Source organism: Triticum urartu, chromosome 1A, assembly GCF_056163025.1.
Source record: "Triticum urartu cultivar PI428250 chromosome 1A, HENAU_Tu73, whole genome shotgun sequence".
Classification (NCBI taxonomy): domain Eukaryota; kingdom Viridiplantae; phylum Streptophyta; class Magnoliopsida; order Poales; family Poaceae; genus Triticum; species Triticum urartu.
Window position 1 is genome coordinate 168360383 of NC_141873.1, and position 25105 is coordinate 168385487.

Sequence of the window (25105 nt, forward strand, 5' to 3'; positions counted from 1 at the left end):
CTAGTGCTAATGGATTCGAACTCTTTGCATGGATGACCTGGGGGGTTTATATAGGCCTACCCCCCAGGGGTACAATGGTAATCCGGCTGGGCGTGGGCCCAGCCGTTAGACTCTCTGGCCGCCGTCTTATCCGCCGACTCCTGGGGCCCGCCGACTGGCTCGGTACGGAGCCGACATGCCGCATCTGCCGCGGGCGGGTCTTGCCGGCTGTAGATTACTGTAGCCATGCCTCTAATGATGCAGGCTCGGTCATGAGGTCGTGGCGACAGCTCCGCCGTCTGGCGGGCAATCATTGTGGCCACTCCCTGTCGCGTCTGATTAATGGCGCGTGGGGCCCGTGGGAGGGGCCGGCCAACTCCTGGGGGCCGACTCCCATCCGGCCAACTGGTGGAGGTCTCGCCGTCTTTCGTACGCCTGTCGACTGGTGGGACCCATCATCCCTAGGTCGTACCGGCAGGGCGTCATGGGCACAGGACTCCGCCCTCTGGGGCTGACGTCAGGGTCGGCATGGCAATAGTGTCGCGCCGCGTGGAGATCTCTGCGGGTACGGCGTACTGTAGCCACGCCTGCCCTTGGAAAAGGGGTGCGAGTGGACCTTACTATGGCCACTCCCCGTCCCCTCCCTCTTTATGAGGGCATGGGGGTTGTTGGCGTCGCGGACCGAATCCCCAAGGTCGGCTTCTCTAGAAGTTGCCAGTCAGGAGTCGGCTTATCCTGAAGTCGTCCCTGGGACTCGGCCGCGAGTGGGCAGTCGGCCGCCTCGCTGCCGACTCTCAGAAGGCGACTCTTCGTCCTGGGGTCTTGAGGGGCGCAGTCTGCCTCAATGTCTTGAAAGGTTCTGGGCCTTGGTTAGCCTACCCGTGGCCATTACTCCAACAATGTGAGTGGTATAGTTTGGAGGCCCTGAGCTAGCTGATGGATCTGCTTGGCATGGAACTGGCAAGCTTCACAGGACTTCACCAACTCAGCTGCGTCGTTGAGCGCCATGGGCCAGTAGAACCCATTGCGGAACACCTTCCCAACGAGGGTCCATGACGATGAGTGGTCTCCGCAGTCACCGCCATGTATGTCCATCACCAACTCCTTCCCCTGGTCCCTGGTAATGCAATGCAGCGAAAGATCATTCGGTCGCTTCCTGTACAACTCATCGTCCCTTATGTAGTATGCCGTGGCTTGACGGGCCACGTGCTTTGCGTCCTCTTCCTTCTCCGGTAGCTCCCCTTCCATCAGATATTCATTGAATTCCTTGGGTCCAACATCCCTCCTGAGGCTCTAGCGCTAGGAGCAAGCAGGCTCCAGAGGTTGGGCCACAAGGTGGGGCTCCCGTGGCTGGCGGTTGTGGCAGCTCTTCTCGAGGCCGCGCTGTGCTTGAAAGTGGTGGCTCCGCCGCTGGCTTAAAGAGCCACTCCTCGAAGACGCCGGGCCCTTTGGGCTGCCGTTTGGATGCCCTCCTGGCGATGTCATGGGCTTCCTTGTTGGTGCCACAGGGCACATGCTGCACCTCCGGGCCTAGGAACTATTTTTCCATCTTACATACTTTTCTGAGGTACGCCTCCATGTGCTCGTCCTTTGGCTTGTACACTTTGTTGGAGAAGTTGACGAGGAGCTGTAAGTAGCCCCTAACAATGAGGCGCTTCACTCCTAGAGCCGTCGCGACCTTCAAGACAGCTATGAGACCTTCGTATTCTGTGATGTTGTTGGAGACCTTCTCGCCTTTTGAAAGCAGAGCTACATAGTGTAGTAGCGATTGCCTGCATGGGCGAGATGAGTACTGCTCCAGCCCCCGCGCCCTGATGCGCGAAGGCACCGTCAAATTACATGACCCATCCGTCGGGCGCATCACTTCCTGGCGAGGTAGACCGGTCCTCGCCCACTTCCAGTGTCGGGGTGTCCGTCCATTCTGCCACAAAATCCGCGAGTGCAGCTCCCTTGATGACCCTGGTAGTGCTGAACTCCAACTGGAATGCCTGCAGCTCGATGTTCCACTCAGCGACCCTTCTGGCAGAGTTGGGGCTCCTGAGCACCCTGTCCAACAGATAGGCCGAGCCGACTTTGATGGGGTGTCCCTGGAAGTAGTGCCGCAACTTCCATGAGGTCACTAGGAGTGCGAGAAGGAGCTTCTGAGGCATGGGATATCGTGCCCTCGCGTCCCGCAGCACCGTGCTGACGAAATACACCGGGTGCTCGACGAGGACAGGCGTGTTGGTGAGGCTCGCGTCTTGTGCGAGCTAGGGTGCCTCCTAAGGTGACGTGACCCCTAGCGCCTGGTCGCTTGCGGGAATCTCTACGGCATCATCTTGCCGAGCTTGGTCTTCTGTTGCTGCTGCCATGGCTCTTGCCTCTCCTTCCTAGTTTTGCGTCATCTCGCCTGGCGACGTGGCCGGGCGCGGCGCTCTCTTGGCCTGGTGCTCTTCCCGAAGCGCCACCAGCACAGCGCTAGTGGAGTAAGGGATGGCAGCAAGATAGAGTACTAGAGGCTCGAGAGGTCGTGGCGCCACCAGCACCGGCGGGCTGGTCAGATATCTCTTGAGGTCTTGGAAGGCTCGGTCGGCCTCCGGAGTCCACTCGAATGGGCCCTTCTTCTTCATCAGCTTGAAGAAGGGTAAGGCGCGCTCTCCCAGCTTGGAGATGAAGCGCCCCAATGCAGTCACTCGACCATCCAGCTTCTGCATTTCATTGAGGGTCTACTGCAGGCTCATGCCCTCGATGAACTTGATCTTCTGCGGGTTTTCCTCGATCCCTCTGTGTGATACGAGGAATCCCAGCAGCTTGCCGGAAGGGACGCCGAACACGCACTTTTCTGGGTTAAGCCACAAGTTCACCTGGCGCAGGATCTCGAAGGTCTCCTCCAGGTCTTCGATCAAGGTTCTCGCCTCCCGAGACTTCACCACAATGTCGTCGACGTAGGCCTCCGTGTTTCTCCTGAGCTGCCGCCCTAAAGCGATGTGCATCAGCCGCTGAAAGGCCGCGCCCGCGTTGCGCAGCCCGAAGGGCATCCAGGTGTAACAGTACACCCACACAGGGTCAGGAAGGCTGTCTTCTCTACATCTTCCACCACCATCTTGATTTCATGATACCCTGAGAACGCATCCAGGAAGCACAGTAGGTCGCACTCGGCGGTGGAGTTGACGATCTGGTCAATGCGCGGGAGAGGGAATGGATCTTGTGGGCACGCCTTGTTGAGGTTGCTGAAGTCAACGCACATTCGCTCCTTCCCGCCTTTCTTCGGCACCATGACTGGGTTCGCCTGCCATTCGGGGTACCTAACCTCATGAATGGCACCTGCCGCCTCCAGCTTGCGGGTCTCTTGGATGATGAAGGCCTGCTTCTCCATGCACTGCCACCTCGCTCGCTGCTTCACGGGGCGCACATTGGGGCATACCCTCAAGTGGTGATGAATCACCTCTCTCATTACCCCCACCAGCTGATTGGGCTCCCATGCGAATATTTCCTTGTTCGCGCGCAAGAACTTCACCAGTGCTTCCTCCTGGCAGGGGTCGAGGCTGGCTCCTATGGTGAAGGTGGCTCCTGAGGGGTCGTCCTCATCAACCGACACCTGCTTCGTTTCTGCCTTGTTTTGGGTGAACCGCTGCTTCTTGGTGGCGCGGCCTCCTTGGCCTCGGGGGCCCCGGCGCCTACGGGCTCCACCACCGTGGCGGTCCTGTAGGCAAGTTTGAGTGCCATCACGCCCTCCTGGCGTCCCCCTTGACGGTGAGCACACCTTTGCCTCTAGGCATCTTCATGAGGTTGTAGACTAGATGAGTTGCCATAATGAACTGGGCCAGAGCCAGGTACCCAAGGATGGCATTGTAAGGGAGGCCGATGTGGGCTATGTCGAAGTCGACTAGCTCGGTGCGGTAGTTGTCGCGCATGCTGAAGGTGACGGGGAGGCGGATCTGCCCTAGGGAGCGGGCGGCACCACCGCCGACTCCTGAGAAAGGCTTGCTGAGGCTGAGGCGCTTGAGTGGCACATGAAGAATACTGAAGGCCTCCACGGAGAGCAAGTAGAGGCTGGCGCTGCTGTCGATGAAGGTTTTGGTGACGGCCACGTCGCATATAGTGGGCGTGCAGAGCATCGGAAGCATGCCCGAGCCAGTGCTGGTGACGGGGTGGTCTTCCGAGCTGAAGATGAGATCGGCCTCAGGCGCAGCCCAGCCCGGCGGAGCCCCCAAACGCATGGAAGCAACACCGATTTGGCGGAGGAACGGCTTGATGTGGCACTCTGAGGGCGGCGCCTGTGAGCCGCCGAGCAGGGCCGCGACCGCGTGGTACGCTGGTGCTGCGTAGCACGCAGTGAAGAGGCCGCGGAACTCCTCCCAAGATGCCACCGTGGATCCGGGAAGGTTGAGCAGCCAAGCGTTCCGCTCGTGGTGAGGGCCATGGGAAGCGAGGTTGCGATGACCTTGTCATCACCCACGGCTTCGAGGATGACCTCCTCGTACGCCAGCAGGAAGGCTGACTGGTCCGCTGCACCGTCGTAGCGCGACGACATCTCCGTCTTGAACTTTGGCGGCCACTGCACCCGCTGCAGGGCGGGGGCCAGGGCTCGGAGCCCCCTGGCCCCGTCGTCTACGCTGGTCATTGGAGTCGGTGGCAGGGCGCCTGCCATGTGGGCGTAGCGCGGTGGCGACTGAGCGCAGATCGACGAACGAGAAGCTACGACGCACCCCTACCTGGCGTGCCAAATGTCGGATTTGGGGTTCCAGCAGACCATTGAGGTTCGAACACTGGGGTGCGCGCGAAGGTTTTTTCCCTATCGATCCATGCCCTAGCTCTCTAAGATCTCGCAGATGAACGCGACGAACTCTGAACACAGAAAGACACTAGATTTATACTTGTTCGGGCCACCGTTGAGGTGTAATACCCTACTCCACTGCGGTGGTGGTGGATTGCCTCTTGGGCTAATGATGAACAGTACAAGGGGAAGAACAACCTCCTGAGGTCGAGGTGTTCTTGTGCTTGGTGTGCTTGTGTGTGTGAGGATCGGAATCCCCCTCTGTCTCTATGGTGGTGGCTAGTCTTATTTATAGAGGCCCTCATCCTATCCCCAAATATTGTGCGGGAAGGGATGCCACAAGGGCCAATTTGAAAGGGGACAACTAGTACAAGCTATCCTAACAAAAGGTGGTCTTCGCCTGCAAAAGGCTCTGATGATGACGCCGTCTTGGGCTCCATGGTGACCTCCGTCTTGCCGTCCTTCTGGTCCTGGTCTCGTTGCACCAATATGGTAACCTTTGCTTGATGCCTCGGTACTCAGTGCGTGTGCTTGCCCCCTTAGCACCAAAGAGGAAACAAGGACGCTGCGCGCGCTGGCGCCCGCCTGTTCTCGATTGTCATGGCTCACGTCACGAGGCCCTTGCGAGGTTTACCTTGCCTTGATATCTCCACCCCTCGTGAGCCTGCCAGATGAGGCCGCTCTTAAGTAGGTCTTGCATCGTCTGCCCCGCGAGGCCTGGCCCCTCGCGAGGGTCTTGAATGTCTTGTTGATGAAGATGGGCCGTATGAACCTGCCAGCCAGCCACGCCATGGGCCGCAGGCAGGCAAGTCTGGGGACCCCCGTTACTAGAAGCCGACACACACTGTCGGTGTCAAAACCGGCGGATCTCGGGTAGGGTGTCCCAGACTATGCATCTAAGGCGGATGGTAACAGAAGGTAGGGGACACGATGTTTACCCAGGTTCGGGCCCTCTTGATGGAGGTAATACCCTACGTCCTGCTTGATTGTTCTTGATGATATGAGTATTACAATAGTTGATCTACCACGAGATCGTAGGGGCTAAACCCTAGAAGCTAGCGTATGGTATGATTGTGTGTTGTCCTACGGACTAAACCCTCCGGTTTATATAGACACCGGAGGGGGCTAGGGTTACACAAAGTCAGTTACAAGGGAGGAGATCTACATATCTGTATTGCCAAGCTTGCCTTCCACGCCAAGGAGATTCCCATCCGGACATGGGACGAAGTCTTCAATCTTGTGACTTCATAGTCCAACAGTCTGGCCAAAGGATATAGTCCGGCTGTCCGGAGACCCCCTAATCCAGGACTCCCTCAGTAGCCCCCGAACCAGGCTTCAATGACGATGAGTCCGGCGCGCAGATTGTCTTCGGCATTGCAAGGCGGGTTCTTCTCCAAATTCTGAATATCTGCTGAGTAGTGTCCGACTCCCCATAAATATTGCACTTCTTGGCTACTGTGCCCAATAAGGGCTATCTCCCACGTGTCGAGCGAATGCGAGGAGCCAGGGCATTTTTACATTCGCCACCCTAGCCATGTAAATAAACTGTCTATTAAAAGGATGGGGATTCTTAGATCCAAACCACACCATCCTCCCACGGCGAGTATCCATCGGAGCGTGCTCGGAAAAATCCATTCCAACATGGTCGGCCACCGCAGCTCCTCCTCCCGCTCCCGTAGCCCTAAGCCCGGTGACTGGGAGAAGTGTTCGGTCCCGCACAGCCAATTAGTAGAGTTGCAGACCCAGCGATTCCTCCCTCCAACATATATGGTCCCCGTTCGAGCCGGGCTTGCCACCTATAATGGCGGGAGCAAGCGGAGAGCTTCCCCAATCCCTCCAAGGGGGAGCGGGTATGCCTTGTCCCCTATTTACTAAGGGGACTTGGATTTCCAATCCTTTCGTTCCTCCGCGGGCTCCTGGAGTTTTACGGCCTCAAGTTGCATAATTTCACCCCTGCTTCCACATTACACATCGCTGGTTATGTTGCCCTATGCGAGCTGTTTCTGGGCCGCGAGGCTCATTTCGGGCTGTGGAAGAGGCTATTCTTCCTGGTGACCCGTACACAGGTGGGGTCACTATATCAAGTGGGCGGAGCCGAAATATGGCACATCGCTGGGACCGGATAGCTGTCTGGTACCCCGATGAAGATGTCCGAAGACTGGCCATCGGAGTGGTTTTACATGGAGGACGTCCCCCTTCCAGATCCTATACGGACGGGTCTTCCCGAGTTCAACAATGCTCCTCTGAAGAAACGCCGAAGCTGGCGCCCACGGAGCCCCCATGAGGAAAACAACGGAGAAGTCCTTTACCTGATGGACCGGATTAAAGTGCTGGCCCAATCAGGATTGACGATAATCGAGGTTATGTCAATATGCATAATGCTGGGGGTGCAGCCACTTCAATATCGAGGACACCCCCTATGGTGCTTTAACGGGGAAGATGATGCCACCCGCTGTGGGCGTAAGGGACCGGACTCATCTACTGCTCTAGGAAAAATTTTGTCTGACTTGTTCAAAGGAGAGGAAGAAGAGTTCACCCGTATTAAGCCACGGGATGGATTCTCCATGTACAACCCTCCTAGCTGGGTGAGCTATCACTCTTTACTCCCAACCTTCCTGCATTATTCATCGTAAATACTCACCTTGCCGTTTCACGGCAGGAACTACGAAAAGCTATAAGGAAGGTCAATAGCCCACCTCCACAACCGGAGGACCCTGACCGGGTCCTCGATCTCGGACTCGAAGAGGATCCGGACTTATTTGTGGAGCTGATAGATAGGACATTGTATAAATTGAGTTGCGATGATGCCAGGGTGGCCATCACAGCCGACTATCCTGGGCTACTCCCTGCATCGCAGGTAAGGAAAAACCGAAGTCCCAACTTCTGACAAGGATCCCCTTTTATGCACTTCACCTACCGTACACATATGGTGTTTTAAAGGGAAGGCCTTCGGGACTCCATGTCGAACCCACAGTGACTCACCAACAAGGGGCACCATAGCCGGGTATGCCAAAAAGGAAGGCGGTCAGGACTGAGATGCCGGCGCAGAGGTATGATACAAAACCTCACTCCGTGGTTGTCGTCTTTCTTTAAAATATAATGACGTCCATGTTTCCTAGTAGGAAAAACGCTTGCCGGAGTATATCCGGAGAGGCTGCCGATCACGCTTCCACCAGTCGGGCTCTAGGGCCAGACATAGAGGCAGAAGCTAACACGGGGCGGACGCCGGATGCTCCTCCTACAGAGGACGCGGACAGACTATCCGCTACAAATTCCGAAGTGGAGAGCGCTATGAATCATATGCATTGCCGGGCCGTACTCCATGACGCTTGTTTCTCCCAAGAGGCATTCGATGCCTTCAACTCAGGAGACGCGTACATCCGTGCTGCTCAAAATGGTCTTGCCAGAGCCACTGACCAGTATGTAAAGGATATACGGGTAGGAAAATCAGATGATTATATATATCAGTAGCCCCTGAGACGTGAAACAGTTGACACAACTGATTTAAGGATCATTACTTGTGCAGGTTCTTACAGAGAAGAATTGCCAATTGTCTCATGAGCTGGAAGAGTACAAAGCCCAGCAACGGGCCACTGTTGCCGCGTTGAAGGAGTCCGAGAAGGTCCCCTCTGGTAACACTTCATTCTATTGCAAATAATGACAGGTACCAGATAGTATGCGTCATGCATGCAAATCTAATAGTTTGTTGCAGATGACCCCGGAGTGAATCCGGAGGCCGTGCCGGTGAATGCGGAACGTGCTGATCGACAGCTAAATGCTGGCGAGCGCGTGCTTACGTGAGTCAGGCAGGAGAAAAATCTAGGACGGCAATATCCAGCTGGGCATGGAACTGAAGGATGTTCGAGCCCAGCTTGCGGACTCCGTGAAGAAGAATAAGCGGCTTCGACGCGGCATTTTCAGTAAGTGGTTGAACGAACTTTTGAAAGAGTTCGGCGAAGAAGCCGGCTAACAGAGTAATGTCTGCAGGTATGCTGACGGGTCGTCCCGCGGATGAGATGCCTGGGTCTGCGGGTGATCTTCTGCCAGAGCTCTCACAACTGCACGAACAAGTTCAGCAGGTGATGCAGGGTATTGCCCAAGCCTTGTGGCCGTCCGCGTCCCCACCAGGAGGCATGGGGGAGCTTATAGAGAATCTCAAGGGAGCGCGGCGGCCCTTCCGATTGTGGAAGATATCAGCCTGCCGACAAGGTGCAAGGGAAGCTTGGGCCATGGTGAAGACGCGATATACCAAAGCTGACCCAAACCACATGGCCGAGGTCGGACCTGTGGGGCCATATGGGACAGAGAACCCCATCAGTTTGGTGTATGACCAAGCAGAATTAGCCGCAAAGTATTCCCAACAGGATTTTATGCTAGACAGCCTGTTGGATGGTATAGAAGAAGAATTTAATCAGTCTTAGTGACTGTGTACTTCAAGTGACATATATAATGTCCCTAGCCGGATTGTAAATCATTTATCATGGAAGACCTTTTCACTTCAACCTCTGGACCAGATAGTCCGGAGTGTATCCGAATACCCGCTCGGTTATGTAGAAACCTGGGTATGCATGGAAACCAGGCGTAGGGGTCATAAGTGCTTGAACAGACAAGTACCCAACTAGCTATGTTATATTACATGGAAAGTAAGAAACATCTTCCAGGGAGAATAATTCCGTTAAGGGTTCCTTTCCCTGGGTACGCATGCCCTAATGTGCATATCCAAACTGCGAAAAGAGACACAGACTATAAATATCTGGGGGCATGTATCAAATTAAATAAAAGTCATCTTTTGTTCACCGACCAAATATTCCCTTAAGAACGCTAGCTTTCGGCTTCACCTAGTCTGAGGTACACATCTGGCTGACCCGAGAGTAACAAGCGCAGAGGTGCTCCCCTTAAGCCCTAGCCGAATTAACGGGAACGTAGGGCATAAATACAAGAGCCAGGCAACCCAGCTTGGCCAAAACTTAAGTCATATCGATGCATATAATGGCGAAAAAGGTACATGTGGAAGAATAACACATGTGCCGGGCGTAAAGCCTAGAAAAATAGTTATATTAAGGTTTTGTATAAGAAGCCCCCAGGTATAATGAGCATGGTTAGAGGGTCAAGATTGTGTAACCAAGACACAAGTTTAGCCTTTTAAGGCCTTGAGGAGAATAAAAAGAGAGAAAGAGAGAAAAGACAGATAATTGTTATGCACAAAATTGACAGAGGTAAGCAGATGAACATGGAGTCCGGCACTAGGCGTAGAATCTTCGGACTCTGGCTGCGGTCCATGGGTTTGGCTCGAGTCGATTGTCTGATGCATCCTGCAGACGGTACGCTCCACTGGTCAGAACCTGGTTAATAATGAAGGGACCTTCCCATTTGGGCTTGAGCTTGTTCTTTTTCTTCTCCGGCAAGCGTAGAACTAGTTCGCCAATGTTATAGGTTTTGGCCCGTACTTCTCTGCTTTGATACCTTCAAGGCTTTTGTTGATAGAATGCGGAACGGGCTTTTGCCACATCGCGCTCCTCCTCCAGGACGTCCAAACTGTCCTGCCGATCGAGCTCGGCCTCTTTTTCTTCGTACATGCGCACTCGAGGTGAGTCATGAATTATGTCGTAAGGCAGCACCGCCTCTGTGCTGTACACCATAAAAAACGGTGTGTATCCGGTAGTGCGATTCGGCGTGGTCCGCAGCCCCCATAGTACGGAGTCAAGCTCCTCTACCCAGTGCGTGTTTGATTCCTTGAAGGACCGCACTCATCTGGGTTTGATGCCGCTCATGATAAGACCATTTGCTCGCTTGACTTGACCGTTAGTTTGCGGGTGATAGACAGAAGCATAATTGAACTTGATGCCCATGTTGCTGCACCAAAGTTTCACCTCGTTAGCTGTAAAGTTTGTGCCGTTGTCAGTGATGATGCTGTGGGGGATGCCATAACGTTGTACAATCTCAGATATGAAGTCTATCATCGGTACGGATTCAACGTTTTGACAGGTTTGGCTTCTATCCATTTGGTGAATTTATCCACCATGACCAGTAAGTATTTTTTCTTATGGGTTCCCCCTTTAAGGGGTCCAACCATATCAAGCCCCCAGACCGCAAAGGGCCAAGTAATGGGTGTTGTTTGGAGAGCGGTAGGCGGCATATGGCTTTGGTTTGCAAAAAGCTGGCAACCGACGCAATGTTGGACCAGATGATGTTCATCTGCTTTGGCCGTCGGCCAATAGAAACCTGTACGGTAGGCCTTGCTTACAAGGGCCCGTGCTGCGACGTGATGGCCACCGAGTCCAGCATGGATTTCTGCCAAAATCTTCCACCCTTCCTCTTCGGAGATGCACCTTTGAAGCACTCCGGTAGTGCTTTTCTTATAAAGCTCTCCCTCGTGGACCTTGTAGGCTTTAGATCGCCGCACTATGCAGCTTGGCTCATTTTGGTCCTCGGGTAGTTCCTTCCTGGTTAGGTAGGCCAGGAATGGTTCTGTCCACAGGGCGATGACGGCCATTATCACATGGGCTGAAGGTGTTATTTCGATGGGAGAGCCTTCGATTGTGTCAGAGTGTTCGGTATCTGATGTTGTGGCTGGGTCCGGACTATTGTTACCGGTGTCCCCTTCCCATACCACGGATGGCTTAAACAGTTTTTCCAGGGAGATGTTAGGTGGGACAGGGTCGCGCTTAGCGCCGATACGGGCGAGGATATCCGCCGCCTGATTGTTTTCCCGAGCCACATGGTGGAATTCAAGCCCCTCGAACTGGGCTGACATTTTGAGGACGGCGTTGCGATATGTCGCCATTTTCGGATCCTTGGCATCAAAGTCTCCATTTATTTGAGATATTGCGAGGTTCGAGTCCCCACGCACCTCCAGGCATTGAATGCCCATGGAAACTGCCATCCGAAGACCGTGTAATAGGGCCTCATATATGGCTGCGTTATTGGAGTCCGTGTAGAGTATTTGGAGTACATATTGCATTGTATCTCCGGTGGGGGATGTCAGGACGACGCCAGCCCCCAGACAAGCCATCATTTTAGAGCCGTCAAAGTGCATGATCCAATTGGAGTATGCGCCATACTCTTTAGGGAGTTCGGCTTCTATCCACTCGGCGATGAAATCCACCAGTACTTGCGGCTTAATGGCTCGCCGTGGTCTATATGTTATGTCGAACGGGAGGAGCTCGATAGCCCATTTGCCAATCTGGCATGTGGCATCGCGGTTGTTTATTATGTCGTTGAGTGGTACTTCTGAGGCCACCGTAATTGAAAACTCTTCAAAGTAGTGTCGTAATTTCCGGGATGCCATGAATACCGCGTATGCTATCTTTTGATAATGTGGGTACCGTGATTTGCATGGAGTGGGGACAGTGGATAGAACTTATGTCCGTCCGTCTCTCGTTCGACGACGAGCACTGCGCTTACAACTTGGTGAGTTGCCGCTATATATAACAACATTGGTTCGCCAACATTTGGTGCGGCCAAGATTGGGCTGGTGGCCAAGATGGCTTTTATTTATTCCAATCCGGCCATGGCTGCATCCGTCCACTCGAAGTGTTCGGTGCACCAAAGAAGGCGATAGAGGGGGAGTGCCTTTTCTCCTAATCGAGAGATAAAGCGGCTTAAGGCCGCCACACATCCGGTTAACTTCTGGATTTGCTTGAGGTCAGTTGGGATAGCCAGCTGTGACAGAGCCCGGATCTTAGCCGGATTTGCTTCAATTCCTCTACTAGAGACGATAAAGCCCAGGAGTTTTCCGGCGGGTACGCCAAACGCATTTTTCCGGATTGAGCTTAATGTCGTATGTTCGGAGATTGTCGAACGTGAGCCTCAAGTCATCTAGTAAGGAGTCAACTTGTCTAGTTTGAACGACCATATCGTCGACGTATGCCTCCACTATTTTGCCGATCTGCTTTTCCAGACATGTCTGAATCATGCGCTGATATGTTGCGCCGGCATTTTTGAGCCCGAAGTGCATTATATTAAAACAGAAGGGGCCGTATGGAGTGATAAATGCCGTTGCGGCTTGATCAGATTCCGCCATGTTAATTTGGTGGTAACCAGAGTATGCGTCGAAGAAGCACAATGAGTCGTGTCCAGCGGTACCGTCGATAATTTGATCGGTGCGAGGGAGGGGGAGGGATTCTTTGGGCAAGCCCTATTAAGGTCCTTGAAGTCGACGCATAGGCACCAGGATTTGTCCTTCTTTGGTACCATCACCAGGTATGCTAGCCAGTCCGGATGCTTTATTTCTTTAATGAATCCGGCATCCAGTAACTTGGATAGGTCCTCTCCCATGGCTTGTCGCTTAGGTTCGGAAGAAACACCGAAGAGTCTACTTGACCGGCTTGAATCCCTTTATAATGTTAAGGCTATGCTCGGCCAGCCTGCGTGGGATTCCTGGCATGTCTGAAGGATGCCAGGCGAATATGTCCCAATTCTTGCGCAGGAACTCCCGTAGTGCGGCGTCTACAGCGGGGTTTCACTGTGCCCCAATGGATGCTGTTTTTGTGGGGTCCGTTGGATGGACTTGGAATTTCACTATTTCATCCACTGGTTTAAAAGAAGTGGACTTGGATCTTTTGTCTAGTATCGCGTCGTCCCTGTCCACTATGGAGCGCAGCGTGGTTAATTCCTCCACCACAAGGGCTTCGGAAAATGCCTCGAGGGCCAGTGTGGTTGTTTTGTTTTCGGCGCGGAGTGCTCGGTCCGGATCACTAGCTAGAGTGATGATTCCATTGAGCCTGGGAATTTTGAGCTTCATGTACCTGTAATGGGGTATGGCTTGGAAGATCATGAATGCCTCCCACCCTAGAAGGGCGTGGTATCCGCTATTGAACGGGGCCACTTGGAATGTAATTTCTTCGGACCTGTAATTCTCCGAAGTGTCGAATACCACATCTAGCATGATTTTCCCAGTCCAACGTGCCTCCCAACTAGGGATGATTCCTCAGAAGGTCGTGCTGCTTTGCTCAGTGCGGTTTCTTTCTATTTCCATTTTTTGAAGAGTCTACTCATAAATGAGGTTTAATCCGCTGCCGCCGTCCATGAGCACTTTAGTGAGCCGAAAGACGTCCACAATTGGACTGAGGACCAAGGCGGCTGGTGCTCGGGCTGTTCGGAATTTAGGTTCTTTACTGGCATTGAAGGTGATAGCCCTGTCGCTCCATGGATTTATTGCTGCCACGTGGCAGACTTTGGCAAGGCTGCGGAGTGCTCGCTTACACCTATTATTTGAGGCAAAGGTCTCGAAGACTGTCAATACTGTATTGTTATCCAACATGGTCTAAGGCTATGTGTTGGTATGGTTTCCGCTGTACTATGAATTTTGCAGGGCCCGTTAAGCCATCCCTCCAATACGGTTCCATGCCCTCTAGTGGGCTTTTGATTCTTTGTAATTGAGTCGGGCGACTTATGAGAGTGCGCCCTTTTAGTTCGGACAGGGGGTTTTATCAGAGCCGGATTATCCCAAAATTTTGTTTGGGTTTTCCAGGTGCTTTCCATCGCACAGTGCTTCCTTACTATGGCCACCAAGTCAACAAAGTGTGCTATGTCACGGCGACTTATGGCATTGAGGATTCCCTTGTCCGTGCAATTGTTGCAAAAGAACGAGATTGTGTCTTCCTCGCGACAGTCCTTGGCCTTGTTAATTACAAGGAGGAATCTGGCCCAATAGTGATGTACTGTCTCTTGGAGGTCTTGCCTAATGTGGGAAAGATCATTTGTATCTGGGTGGGTGGGTGGATTTAAGTCCAGACCTTGACCCAATCTGAGACTTCGAGGCGGGGGAGTTTCCGATCTTGGAAGTTCAGGCTCCGGGATGTTTCCCCGTGAGTTCGACATGCAACCTGATTCAAGGTTCAGGGTTAGGCCGATGTCCACCCGTGGGCGGGTATCCGGCTCGGAGAGCTCGGGAATCCGGACATAGTTCGTCCTCAGGATAGAGGGAGAATCGCCGCATTTCTCCTCCACCACCGCTATGTGATGGGTGACCGGCGGAGAGTTAATCTCCCTTTGGTTGGGTTTAAGCCCAATCTGATCGTAGACCGTAGCGACTCCCAGAGCAGCGAAGAGATCCAAGAGCTTGTTCAAAGAGGAGATCTCCATTGGATCCATCTACCCGGTGAATTTCGAGCCGATGTGGAGGCTATTTTCGGTGACCCGATGTCACATCCCTAGTTCTGGTATGATCTAGGCTTGCTTTGTGCATCATATTTAAGTTTAAAATAAATTGAAATGGGTAATGTTTCAAACCCTAGCACCAAAGCAAATTCAAATAGATTCAAATTAAAATAGAATTTCAATGAACCCAAAATGCTCTTGAAAAATGTTCATGGTCTTTGGAAAATGTTAGAAACAACAACCAGAGGTGATGCACATTTTTGCTAAACATTTTATATTTTTGAATGAACCCATATGTATTTGAATTGGAGCTGTTTAAATAATATAGATATTTTAAAGGCTCCAAAAATGTTGGAAATTGGTGAGGGCCTCTGGTATATTATAACTAGTGGTCACAAGGAATCCCAACATTTTTAGAATTGTTCTAGTATTTATTTTAAGTCACAAACAAATGTCAAAAATAGAAAAGAAAACCAAAATGAACTTACCTGAGGCCTCTCTCACTATCCTCGCCCTCATCCTCTCCTCTGTCATCCTCTCTCGCGACAGCTGAAGTGCTACCGTCACCGCAGCTCACCGCCGACGCGCTCCCCGCCGTTCCCTTGCCCCTCCGTCGTGTCCACGCGCTCCGCCGCTGTGGGCTACGCCTCCTCATCGAGATGCACGGCGCCGGACGCCCTGGAACGCCGCCATCGCCATCGTCTTCCACGTCGGTCTCCGCCGTCCACCATAGTCGATTCGCCTCCATCAAGTCTCCGTCGAGCCCACTGTGCTGCTTCGCGTGATCGTCGTGAGCATCTCCCCGTTTCCCCTCTCTTCTCCCCCTCATTCCGCGTCGTAGCCGTTGTTTCTACCATGGCCGAAGCCATCGCCGCCGCAGCCCCTCGCCGTCGTGGCCACAGCCGCCGCTGCTCGGTGCCGACCTCGCCGTTGCACTCAGTGCACTCCAGCGAGTCGAGCGGACCCGCTTGCATCCGTGCCCCGCAACACCCCGCTCGCACCTGGCCGAACTCCGGCCGCTGCACTCGTCGTCGCCGGCGCCACTCCGGCCACTCCCCGGCCGCTCCACCACCACGGTTGGATGCAGACGAGCGTCTGCATCCCGTAGAAGGTGCTCTGTAGGCGAATCCCGCACCGCACCGCCGCGTCAGGACTCACCGGCGGCTAAACGCCGGCGACCGCTAACCCGTTGACACGCGTGGGTTGACCGCGCTGCCCGGTTTGACCTCCCCCTCTCTCTCTCACTGACTTGCGGGCCCCGCCCGACTAATTACTCTAGTTAGTACTAATTAACTGGTTAGGTTAGTTACTACAGTCACTGATTAGTGGGCCCTGCCCAGTTAGTTAGGGCTAACTAACTTAGTTGACTGGGTAACTGACCAGTGGGACCCACTAGTCAGGTTTGACCTGTTCAGCCCAGTTTGACTCATGACATCATACCACTGTCATGCTGACGCAGTTATTCATTTTTTGGTATTAAAATAAATTAGGAAAATCTAGAAAATGATATAAACTTCTAAAATTCATAGAAATTCAACCGTTGGTCAGAATGAAATAATTTATATATGAAAAATGATCAGAAAAATGCAAGGAATCCATTTATGCCAGTTACATGCTTGAAAAACCAACTTATACATGTTGTATAAGTAAAAACATAATATGGGCATTTTAAATGCTTCATTTTGAATTGCATTTGAATCTTTGATTCAAATGGGCTTCAACCAACTTGGTAGCATCTTGCATTAGCCCAAACACTAGCATTTGCACATGTCATGTTCATGCATCATATTGTTGCATTTGTTTGTGTATTGATTGCCGGCACCGTTTCCTCTCGATAGGTTCCACTCCGGAAGGTGCTCGCGAGTACCTGTCAGAGGAGCAGTGCCCCTTCGTTGATCTATCAGGCAAGCAACCCCCCTTGAGCATTTCGATAAAATCCCAATCTCTCGCTCCTGCTCCTTATACTGCACTAGGACAACAACGATTCAACTTCTACTTTCTGCTGCGGTAGTTGAACCCATTCCTCTGCATGACCTGTCATTGCAATAGTAAATAGTTGAAACCCACTAGCATGAGTAGGAGTTGCTTGAGCCTTGATGTGCCTACTCATCCATGCTTGTTTCCTTTATGCCAGCTATGCTTAGAGTTGTGTCAGGTCTGATTCATCGGGAATGAATCAGAGTGGTGAACATGTCCTGCCGATGATGACTAAGTGTGTGAACACGTTTTGGTAAAGGTAGGGATGAGAGGCCGTGTAGGAGTACATGGTGGGTTGTCTCATTGGACCCGTCCCTAAGCACTGAGTTCTGTGTATGTTATCCAAGTCCAGTTACTACCACACATTGGGTTCCGGTTATCCGGCCCCTCTCGGCTTATTAATCTACTTGATCTCTGTCTAGGTGTTGCAACTAGTTTTTCGCGTTTGTAGGTAGTGTTAGTTGTCTACCAGTTGGTGTCCGACGGGACGAGCTTGGGATAGACTAGGCACCGTGGCACGGTGTACCAAGTGGCACCCGGATGGTGGGCTTGGGAACCCTGCACACATGATTTGGGGTCGTACTAGGGACTTCGGCCGGAACTTCTTGCAGATGGAACTTGTATAGGCGATAAACCTGGACGAGAGACTTGTGTGGTTAGTCAGGTCGTGGCTGACACCCTCGCCCGGCTTCCTCTTGAAGGTTGCACTACAGGAATCAGCTACTTTGCCGTCTGCCACGGCAGACGGCAAAGGCATGGATGGCGGACGGCAAAGTAAGGTCCGGCAAAGAGGTACTTTGCCGTCTGCTTCGGGCGGCTGACAGCAAAGGGTCCTTTGCCATCAGCAGCGGACGGCAAAGAATGGAGACGACAATAAATGCGCTGTTACTCTGTCAGGTGGTTAACGGACGGCCTTTGCCGTCCATCGTTGACGACAAATTTTGGGAGGCCTTTGCCGTCCGCCGAGTGATGTCAGCTGGACGTCACTACACAACAGGCCTTTGCCGTCTGCCGCTGTAGGCTCTTTGCCGTCTAACGCGGACGGCAAAGCCTTTACCGTCAGCCACTGTAGGCAAACTGACCAAATTGGTCAGCCTCCCAGGAAGAATAGTTGCCTGCCACGTGGCCTCTTTGCCGTCCGTTGCTGATGGCAAAGAACCCTTTACCGTCGGTGGCAGACGGCAAAGAGCCTGCATATTGTCTCTTTCTTCTGTTTTTTTTAATTCAACAATTTTCACAGCAAATATATATGACATATATAGATATATTTCACAGGGCTATTTAACAGCAATCATATTACATATCCAACACATAAGTTTCATCCATTCATACATAAGCAAGTTCCATCAAGTTCCATCCATACACATTGTTCCATCCATATACATATTACAATGCAAAGTTTCATCAACATAGCAAGTTCCATCATAGCAAGCTAGATACGATGCAAAGTTTCATCAAAGAAAAAGCAAGCACTCCATCATAGCAAGCAAGCTTCCATGAAGTGAATGAAATCTGCAAAATGGCAAATAAGAGAGTTAGAAATAGGTGACTAGAAGAAGAAGACTAGAACAAGAAGTATATGTCATTTATGAGCTAACTTAGTTGAAATGGGTTGTTTATGAGCTAACTAAGGTGAAGGGCATCGTTTTCGAGCTAACTAAGGTGAAATGGATCGTTTTCGAGCAAACTAAGGTGAAATGGTTCATTTTTGAGCTAACTTTGGTGAAATGGATCATTTATAAGCTAACTTAGGTGAAATGGATCATTTATGAGCTAACTTAGATGAAATGGATCATTTATGAGCTAACTTAGTTGAAATGGGTCGTTTATGAGCTAACTAAGGTGAAATGGATCGTTTTTCAGCTAACTAAGGTGAAATGGATCGTTTCTGACCTAACTTAGGTGAAATGGGTCGTTTATGATCTAACTAAGGTGAAATGGATCGTTTTTGAGCTAACTAAGGTGAAATGCATTGTTTTTGAGCTAACTTAGGTGAAATGGATCATTTAAGAGCTAATTTAGGTGAAATTGATCGTTTTTAGCTAACTTAGGTGAAATGGATCGTTTAGGAGCTACTCTAGGTAAATTGGGTCATTTTAGAGCTAACTTGGATAAACTGGATCATTTATAAGCTAACCTAGGTAAGATGGGTCATTTTGGAGCTAACCTAGGTGAAATGGGTAATTTTGGAGCTAACCTAGGTGAAATGGGTCATTTAAAGCTAACGTAGGTAAAATGGATCATTTAAGAGCTAATCTATGTAAAATGGGTCATTTTAGAGCTAACTTGGTTAAATTGGATCACTTATAAGCTAACTAAGGTAAAATGAGTCATTTTAGAGCTAACTTAGGTAAAATGGATCGTTTATGAGCTAATTAAGCTAATTATGCAATTTTTGACATAAGTAAGCTAAGTACAGATCGTTTTAGAGCTAACTTAGGTAAAATGGATGGTTTATGAGGTCAGTAAGCTTATTAAGTCATTTTTGGAGGAAAAGAAGCTAACTCTAGGTCATTATGGTAAGCTAAGTCTAGGTCTAGGTCTTTATGCATACGTTAAGCAAAACACTAGAGAAACTTACCGTGATCAGGGAGGTGTAGGAGCGGGCTGGCTCGTGACGGTAGCTGAAGAAGGATCGTGCGATGTGTGTCTGGAGTTAAGCTGCACCAAAGATCGTTTCCAATGTCTCGTTAGCATTATGACACTCAAATGTTAAGACTAGCAAGTAATGTCCATTCAAATTAAACTCACCGTGCTCCCAGGAGCAATCACTAGCATCGGCAGAGCGGTCTAACCGGACTTCTTGCACACAGACTGCACATTTGGTTTTCACAACAGAGTCATGCTAGTTAGTAATGAGACTCAAATGTTAAGACTAGCAAGTAATCTGCAGAAGAAACTTACCACAAGGAGCTCGTACATGGCCCTTGCCTGCATGTCATTCTGTGCCCTCTCCTCCTCCAACATCTTTGTCGTCTTCTCCTCCAACTCCTGCTACCTCTCCGCCGCCTCCGCCAGAAGTTTCTCTGTTCTATCTCGCTCACTCTGTATAGAAGCCTACAACACCACTCACATGACCATTTATAATCATTGATGCAAGCACACACAATGTAATGGAGAAAGATAGATGAGTACGTATAACTAACCTTGATGGCGAGTTGGACTGGCCGTTCACGAGGCCTTATCTCAGCAGTGGAGCTCGACTGGCGCGCCTTGATCTCCGGGAGAGTGCTAGGACAACGGATAAATCCATCTCCTATGGCTATGGAGCCATGGGACCTCCCGCCACCAGATATCATCGCCAGCTCTGGATCAATGGGACCCTGGCTCAGGTTAAAGTCCTCCCCTTTCCTTGCCTTCCCTTCATCTCTATATTTCACGAGCTTGTCGTGGGAGGAGATGTTGGTCAAGTTGTTTGCATCATCAAGGTCAGACGGAGAGAATGCCTTGACTTTCTTGTAAGAGGCAGTATGGGCCATGGCATAGAGGTCGTACACCTCTGGCACCTTATCCGCCTTATTGTAGCATGGTTGAAAGAGAGAAACAACGTAAATTAGTAATTAAAGGGCTCAATCTACCATGATGAATGAATTGCATGAATCATGAAGCAAACCACATACCCAGTTCCACTCGAACTGATATAAGTTCGAGCTGCCTTGATGGTGTGGCACACCTTCCATTTGGGCACATTTTTCCTTGGCATAGTTGTGGAGGGCTAGCCATTCATTTGAGCGCCACTCATTGACCAACACCTCCCAACAATCCATCCGATCCGCACACCATCTCGGAGGGGCCTAAGTTAGCAAATAGAAACTTGAGCGCTACCACTATGAATTACTAAATGAAGGAAGTAAGTACAAGGCCTTAAGAATTACCTTCATGTACTGATCCTTAGTCAAGAACTTCTCGCGGCACGCTGGCTTGGTCTTCTTGATACCACGCGAGGCGTAGTAGTCTCGAACAGCCTGCACCCGAGCCTCGTGCCGTAAGTTCTGTAGTAGGCGCTTGTAGACGTTATCGATAACATTTGCCGCTTCCTCCTCGTATCCCTCCTCACACCTGTAGAATGCCTGCAATCAAATGAGACAATATTGATTAGTACAATTAATAACTAGCTAGTTGAAGATTTTTAATTGTGTAAAGGAGAAATTACCCAGAACTTTCTGATCACCATGTCTGCCCTCATCTTGCACAAGACACCATCGATAATCTCACCCGGCGGGGCCGAGGCAGCCAAGTAGTGCTCCCAACTCAATCCAAGCTCTGGAAGTCGACCCTCACCAGGCAACGTGACAAACCCCGGGAAGTTTTGCCGACAAAGAAGTCCAAGGACGGAGCTGGGCCGGCGGACACTATGATGGTGGTCCCAACCCCTGCAGCATGACAAGGCCAACACATTAGTTATTTGAAGAAACATGAATGCAGAAGGTACAAAAATATTAAATGCACTTACCTCTCCCCATCAGGGAAAATCAACCACCTCTGCTCGCGGGTCGCCGGCACGGACGGGAGCCGTGTACAACCACGCTGGTAGACGGTGCCCCCCTCCTCCTCAATATCAGTCGGCTCTCCGCCATCATCAGCATGGCCACTCAGCTCCTCATGCTGATCCGCCCAGGTACCCCATCCAGACGTGTGCTCCTCCGGGGTCTCGTGGGCCAAAGGCCCGTCGACCCGAGGCTTGTGGGCCGAAGACCCGTGCACCGGAGGCTTGTGGACCGTTGTCCGTGTAGCCTCCTCCTCGAACGAGTCCACCCTAGCAGTCACGTGCTCGGGTGAAACTGCTGGGGGTGGCGACGAGGAAGGCGCCATAGCAGTCACCCTACCTCCTCTCCCGCGACCACGTGCTCCACCTCCTCTCTTCTTCTTACCTCGTCCCCTGCTGGGCACCGCGGTCGACGAAGAAGGGCCCGGCGGTGTCGCCATACTGTTCAACAACGCTCGGCGGAGAGGTGCGTGTGGAATGGAAGACCTCACACCACGCGCCGACGAAGAAGGGGCCTCGGCGCGCTCCCGACCAGCGCCCACCATTTTTCAACACCTGCTATGACAAAGAATAAACGAAATTAGTACAACACAAAAAAAGTACCGAGACAGGAATAATAATATGTATATCAGTTAAGTGTATCATCATCAAGTACAACATAAAAAAATTTAGTACCTGACACTACTAATAATCTCGATCAGTATCATCAATAAATGCATAATCATCATCATCACTATAATCAATGATGGGCTCATAGGGTTCAATGGCAACAACATGTGCAAGGCGACCTTGACGTAATCGGTCAAGCATTGACAGGTCATCCGCAGCAGTAACCTCTTCTTGTTCCGGCTCTTCTTGTTCCTCCTCTGGGGTGATGTCGGATTCACTATCGCTGTCTACTTCAATTTTTTGGGGTGAAGTATAGCGGTTCTTGAAACGCTTTTGGAAAGACGTGTCTCTTGGAAGAATTCTCCTACATATGTGTCTGGGTTAATGTGAGGTTCATAATCCTCTTCCTTTGGGGGAGAAAGTCTAGCACGTGGCGGCACTTCATAAACGACATCCCAACCTTTCAGATTTGGATTAGTTTGGCAGGCCCACGATAGATAGAATACTTGGGTCGCCTGTTGAGCCGTAATATAGACATCAGGAACATCTAAATGGGTGCTTTGGTTGATTTCAACTAGCCCTATATGTTCATGAGTCCTTCTAGTCTCCTTTGGCTGAAACCAATAACATTTGAAGACTACAACATTCGGTGGGTTTTCACCATAGAACAGAAGTTCATACTCTTCGACGAAATCCTTTTGGATCACCACTCCATATGAGAATATGGTGACGTATGGACTATATGACATATCCAGGAATAAGAGCTGTTCAAAGGAAATAGAAGTTGTGAAACAATGTACCGAGAACTTACTCGATGTACGGCCGCACTTCTATCAGGTTGTTGAAGATATACAACGAAATGGTCCGCCATTCTTCGTTATCCAAAGATACTGGATGTGAAACACTGGCTGATTCAAGATTCCCTTTGAATAGGCTGAGGTTGGATAAACCCTTTTTAGGGTCGTCCGCATTGTACCGAGGCTTCGGATTATGCAAATGACCATTTTTGGCTTCGTAGTGTCCTGTTACGAAGTTTGCCGCCTCCTCAGTGATGAATTCCTCAGCCATCGATGCTTCAATTCTACGTTTATTTTTACATTTTTCTCGAAGCGTCTTCTGCATCCTCTCAGTTGGGTAGCACCAACGATTTTGCACAGGCCCCCCCAATCTTGCCTCGGGCGGGAGATGCAAAATCAAATGCTGCATTGGATTAAAGAAGCCCGGTGGAAAGATCTTCTCTAACCTGCAGATCAACTCCGGTGCCAACTCTCCCATTTCTTCTAGCACGCCAGGCGATAGTTCTGTCGCACAAAGAACACAGAAGAAATAGCTGAGTTCTGCCAATACTAGCCATTCAGCGTTAGGGATGAAGCCACACAACATCACCGGCATTACCCGCTCAATCCATATGTGCCAATCATGACTCTTGAGACCAAATATCTTCAATTTATCAAGATTCGCTCCCCTCTTTAGATTCGCTGCTTACCCATCAGGCAACTGCTGTTGCACCCACAAGATAATTTCCCTCATAGCTGGCCTTCCAAGATTGAACCATGCCTTTGGCTTCGTCTAGTTCTGCTTTCCTTTCGGTTCTTTCATGTTTTGTAACGGCCTATCACATAGCGCCTCCAGATCGACTCTAGCCTTAGTATTATCCTTTGACTTCCCATCTATGCCGAACAATGTACCAAAAAGTGCCTCGGTGATATTATTCTCAGTGTGCATCACGTCGATGTTGTGTGGGCAAAGGAGGTCTTTGAAGTAAGGCAGATCCCATAAGCATGTTTTGTGAGTCCAGGCGTGCTTAGAATTGTACCCCTTGAAGTACCCTAGACACTATGGATCTGGCTCGAGAGTGTTTAACTGATCCAGGGTCTATTGGCCTGTCAATGCAGGTGGTGCAGAGTGTTTGACAACTCTACCTCTGATGAAGTTCTTCTTGTCTTTCCTGAACTTATGGCGAGGATCCAGGAACTGTCTATGCATGTCGAAGCAAGAAAACTTGCGACCGGCCTGAGGCCAACGAAACTCAAAAGCTCCCTTGCATGTGGGGCACGGGAACCTTCCATGAACACACAAGCCAACGAATAGCGCATACGCCGGCAAGTCATGCGTCGAGTACATGTACCAGACACGCATTATGATGCTCCGTTTGCTATAGGCGTCGTATGTCTTGAACCCATTATCCCAGGCTTCTTGCAATTCGTCCTTAAGCGGCTCCATGTACACATTCATATTTTTCCCCGGATAGTTGGGCCCTGGAATTATCAACGTCAGGAAAATGTTCTTTCTTTGCATAATCTGTCCGGGGGGGGAGATTGAGTGGAAAGACAAATACAGGCCAACAACTGTATTGGGCTGCCGTCATACCAAACACACTAAACCCATCCGGGCTGATGCCGACTCAAGGATGCCTCGCATCTGCCGCTTTGTCAGCATGTAATTCATCAAACTTTTTCCACGCAACACCATTCGATGTGTGTACCATCATCAGATTCCCATCTGCATCTAGTTCGGTTCTTTTGCCTGTTCTGTGCCATGTCATCTGTCTGGCCGTCTCTTCGACCATGAAAAGACATTGAAGTGTTGGTACGATTGGCATATACCAAAGAACACCAACGGGGATTTTGGTCTGTGTCTTCTCACCCATACCGTTGTCTACCACAATATATCTAGAAGACTTGCAAATGGGACAATAGTTCAAGTCCGCACAGTCAAGCCTAAATAAGGCACATCCTTTCTCACAGGCATGTATCTTCTCATAGGGCATCTTCAGTGCACGGAGGATTTTGTCCGACTGGTAAAGGTTTGCAGGCATTACATGGCCTTTGGGTAGAAAGCATCCAAATACTGTCATAATTGCATCATAGCATTCTCTGCCCAAGTTGAACTAAGCCTTCAGAGCCATTACTTGTGAGATGGCATCCAACTGACAAAGCTCAGTGTGCTCGTGGAGCGGATGTTTTGAAGACTCCAACATTTCATTGAAGGCCTTTGCAGATTCCTCCATCTCCTCGTTCGAATCCCGAGCATCATCATAGTCTTGCACCATGTTTTCCATCCCGGTACCATGCTCGTCAGTGCGACGACGATCCACCTCAGCTCGGTCACGTTGTGCAGACTCACCATGAAATGTCCACACCGTATAATCAGGCATAAAACCACTCTTCTACAGGTATTTGCCCATTTCAGCCTCT

The 25105-nt window shown here is 50.8% G+C and overlaps 1 protein-coding gene across 1 annotated transcript; it reads right to left on the bottom strand.

The window, feature by feature from the left end:
* Window positions 1-867: 867 nt before the first annotated feature.
* Window positions 868-1227, bottom strand: LOC147990487 (uncharacterized). The gene has a single exon (XM_087538248.1). It carries the CDS (start codon window positions 1225-1227, stop codon window positions 868-870), a length of 360 nt encoding a protein of 119 aa, XP_087394374.1.
* Window positions 1228-25105: the final 23878 nt, after the last annotated feature.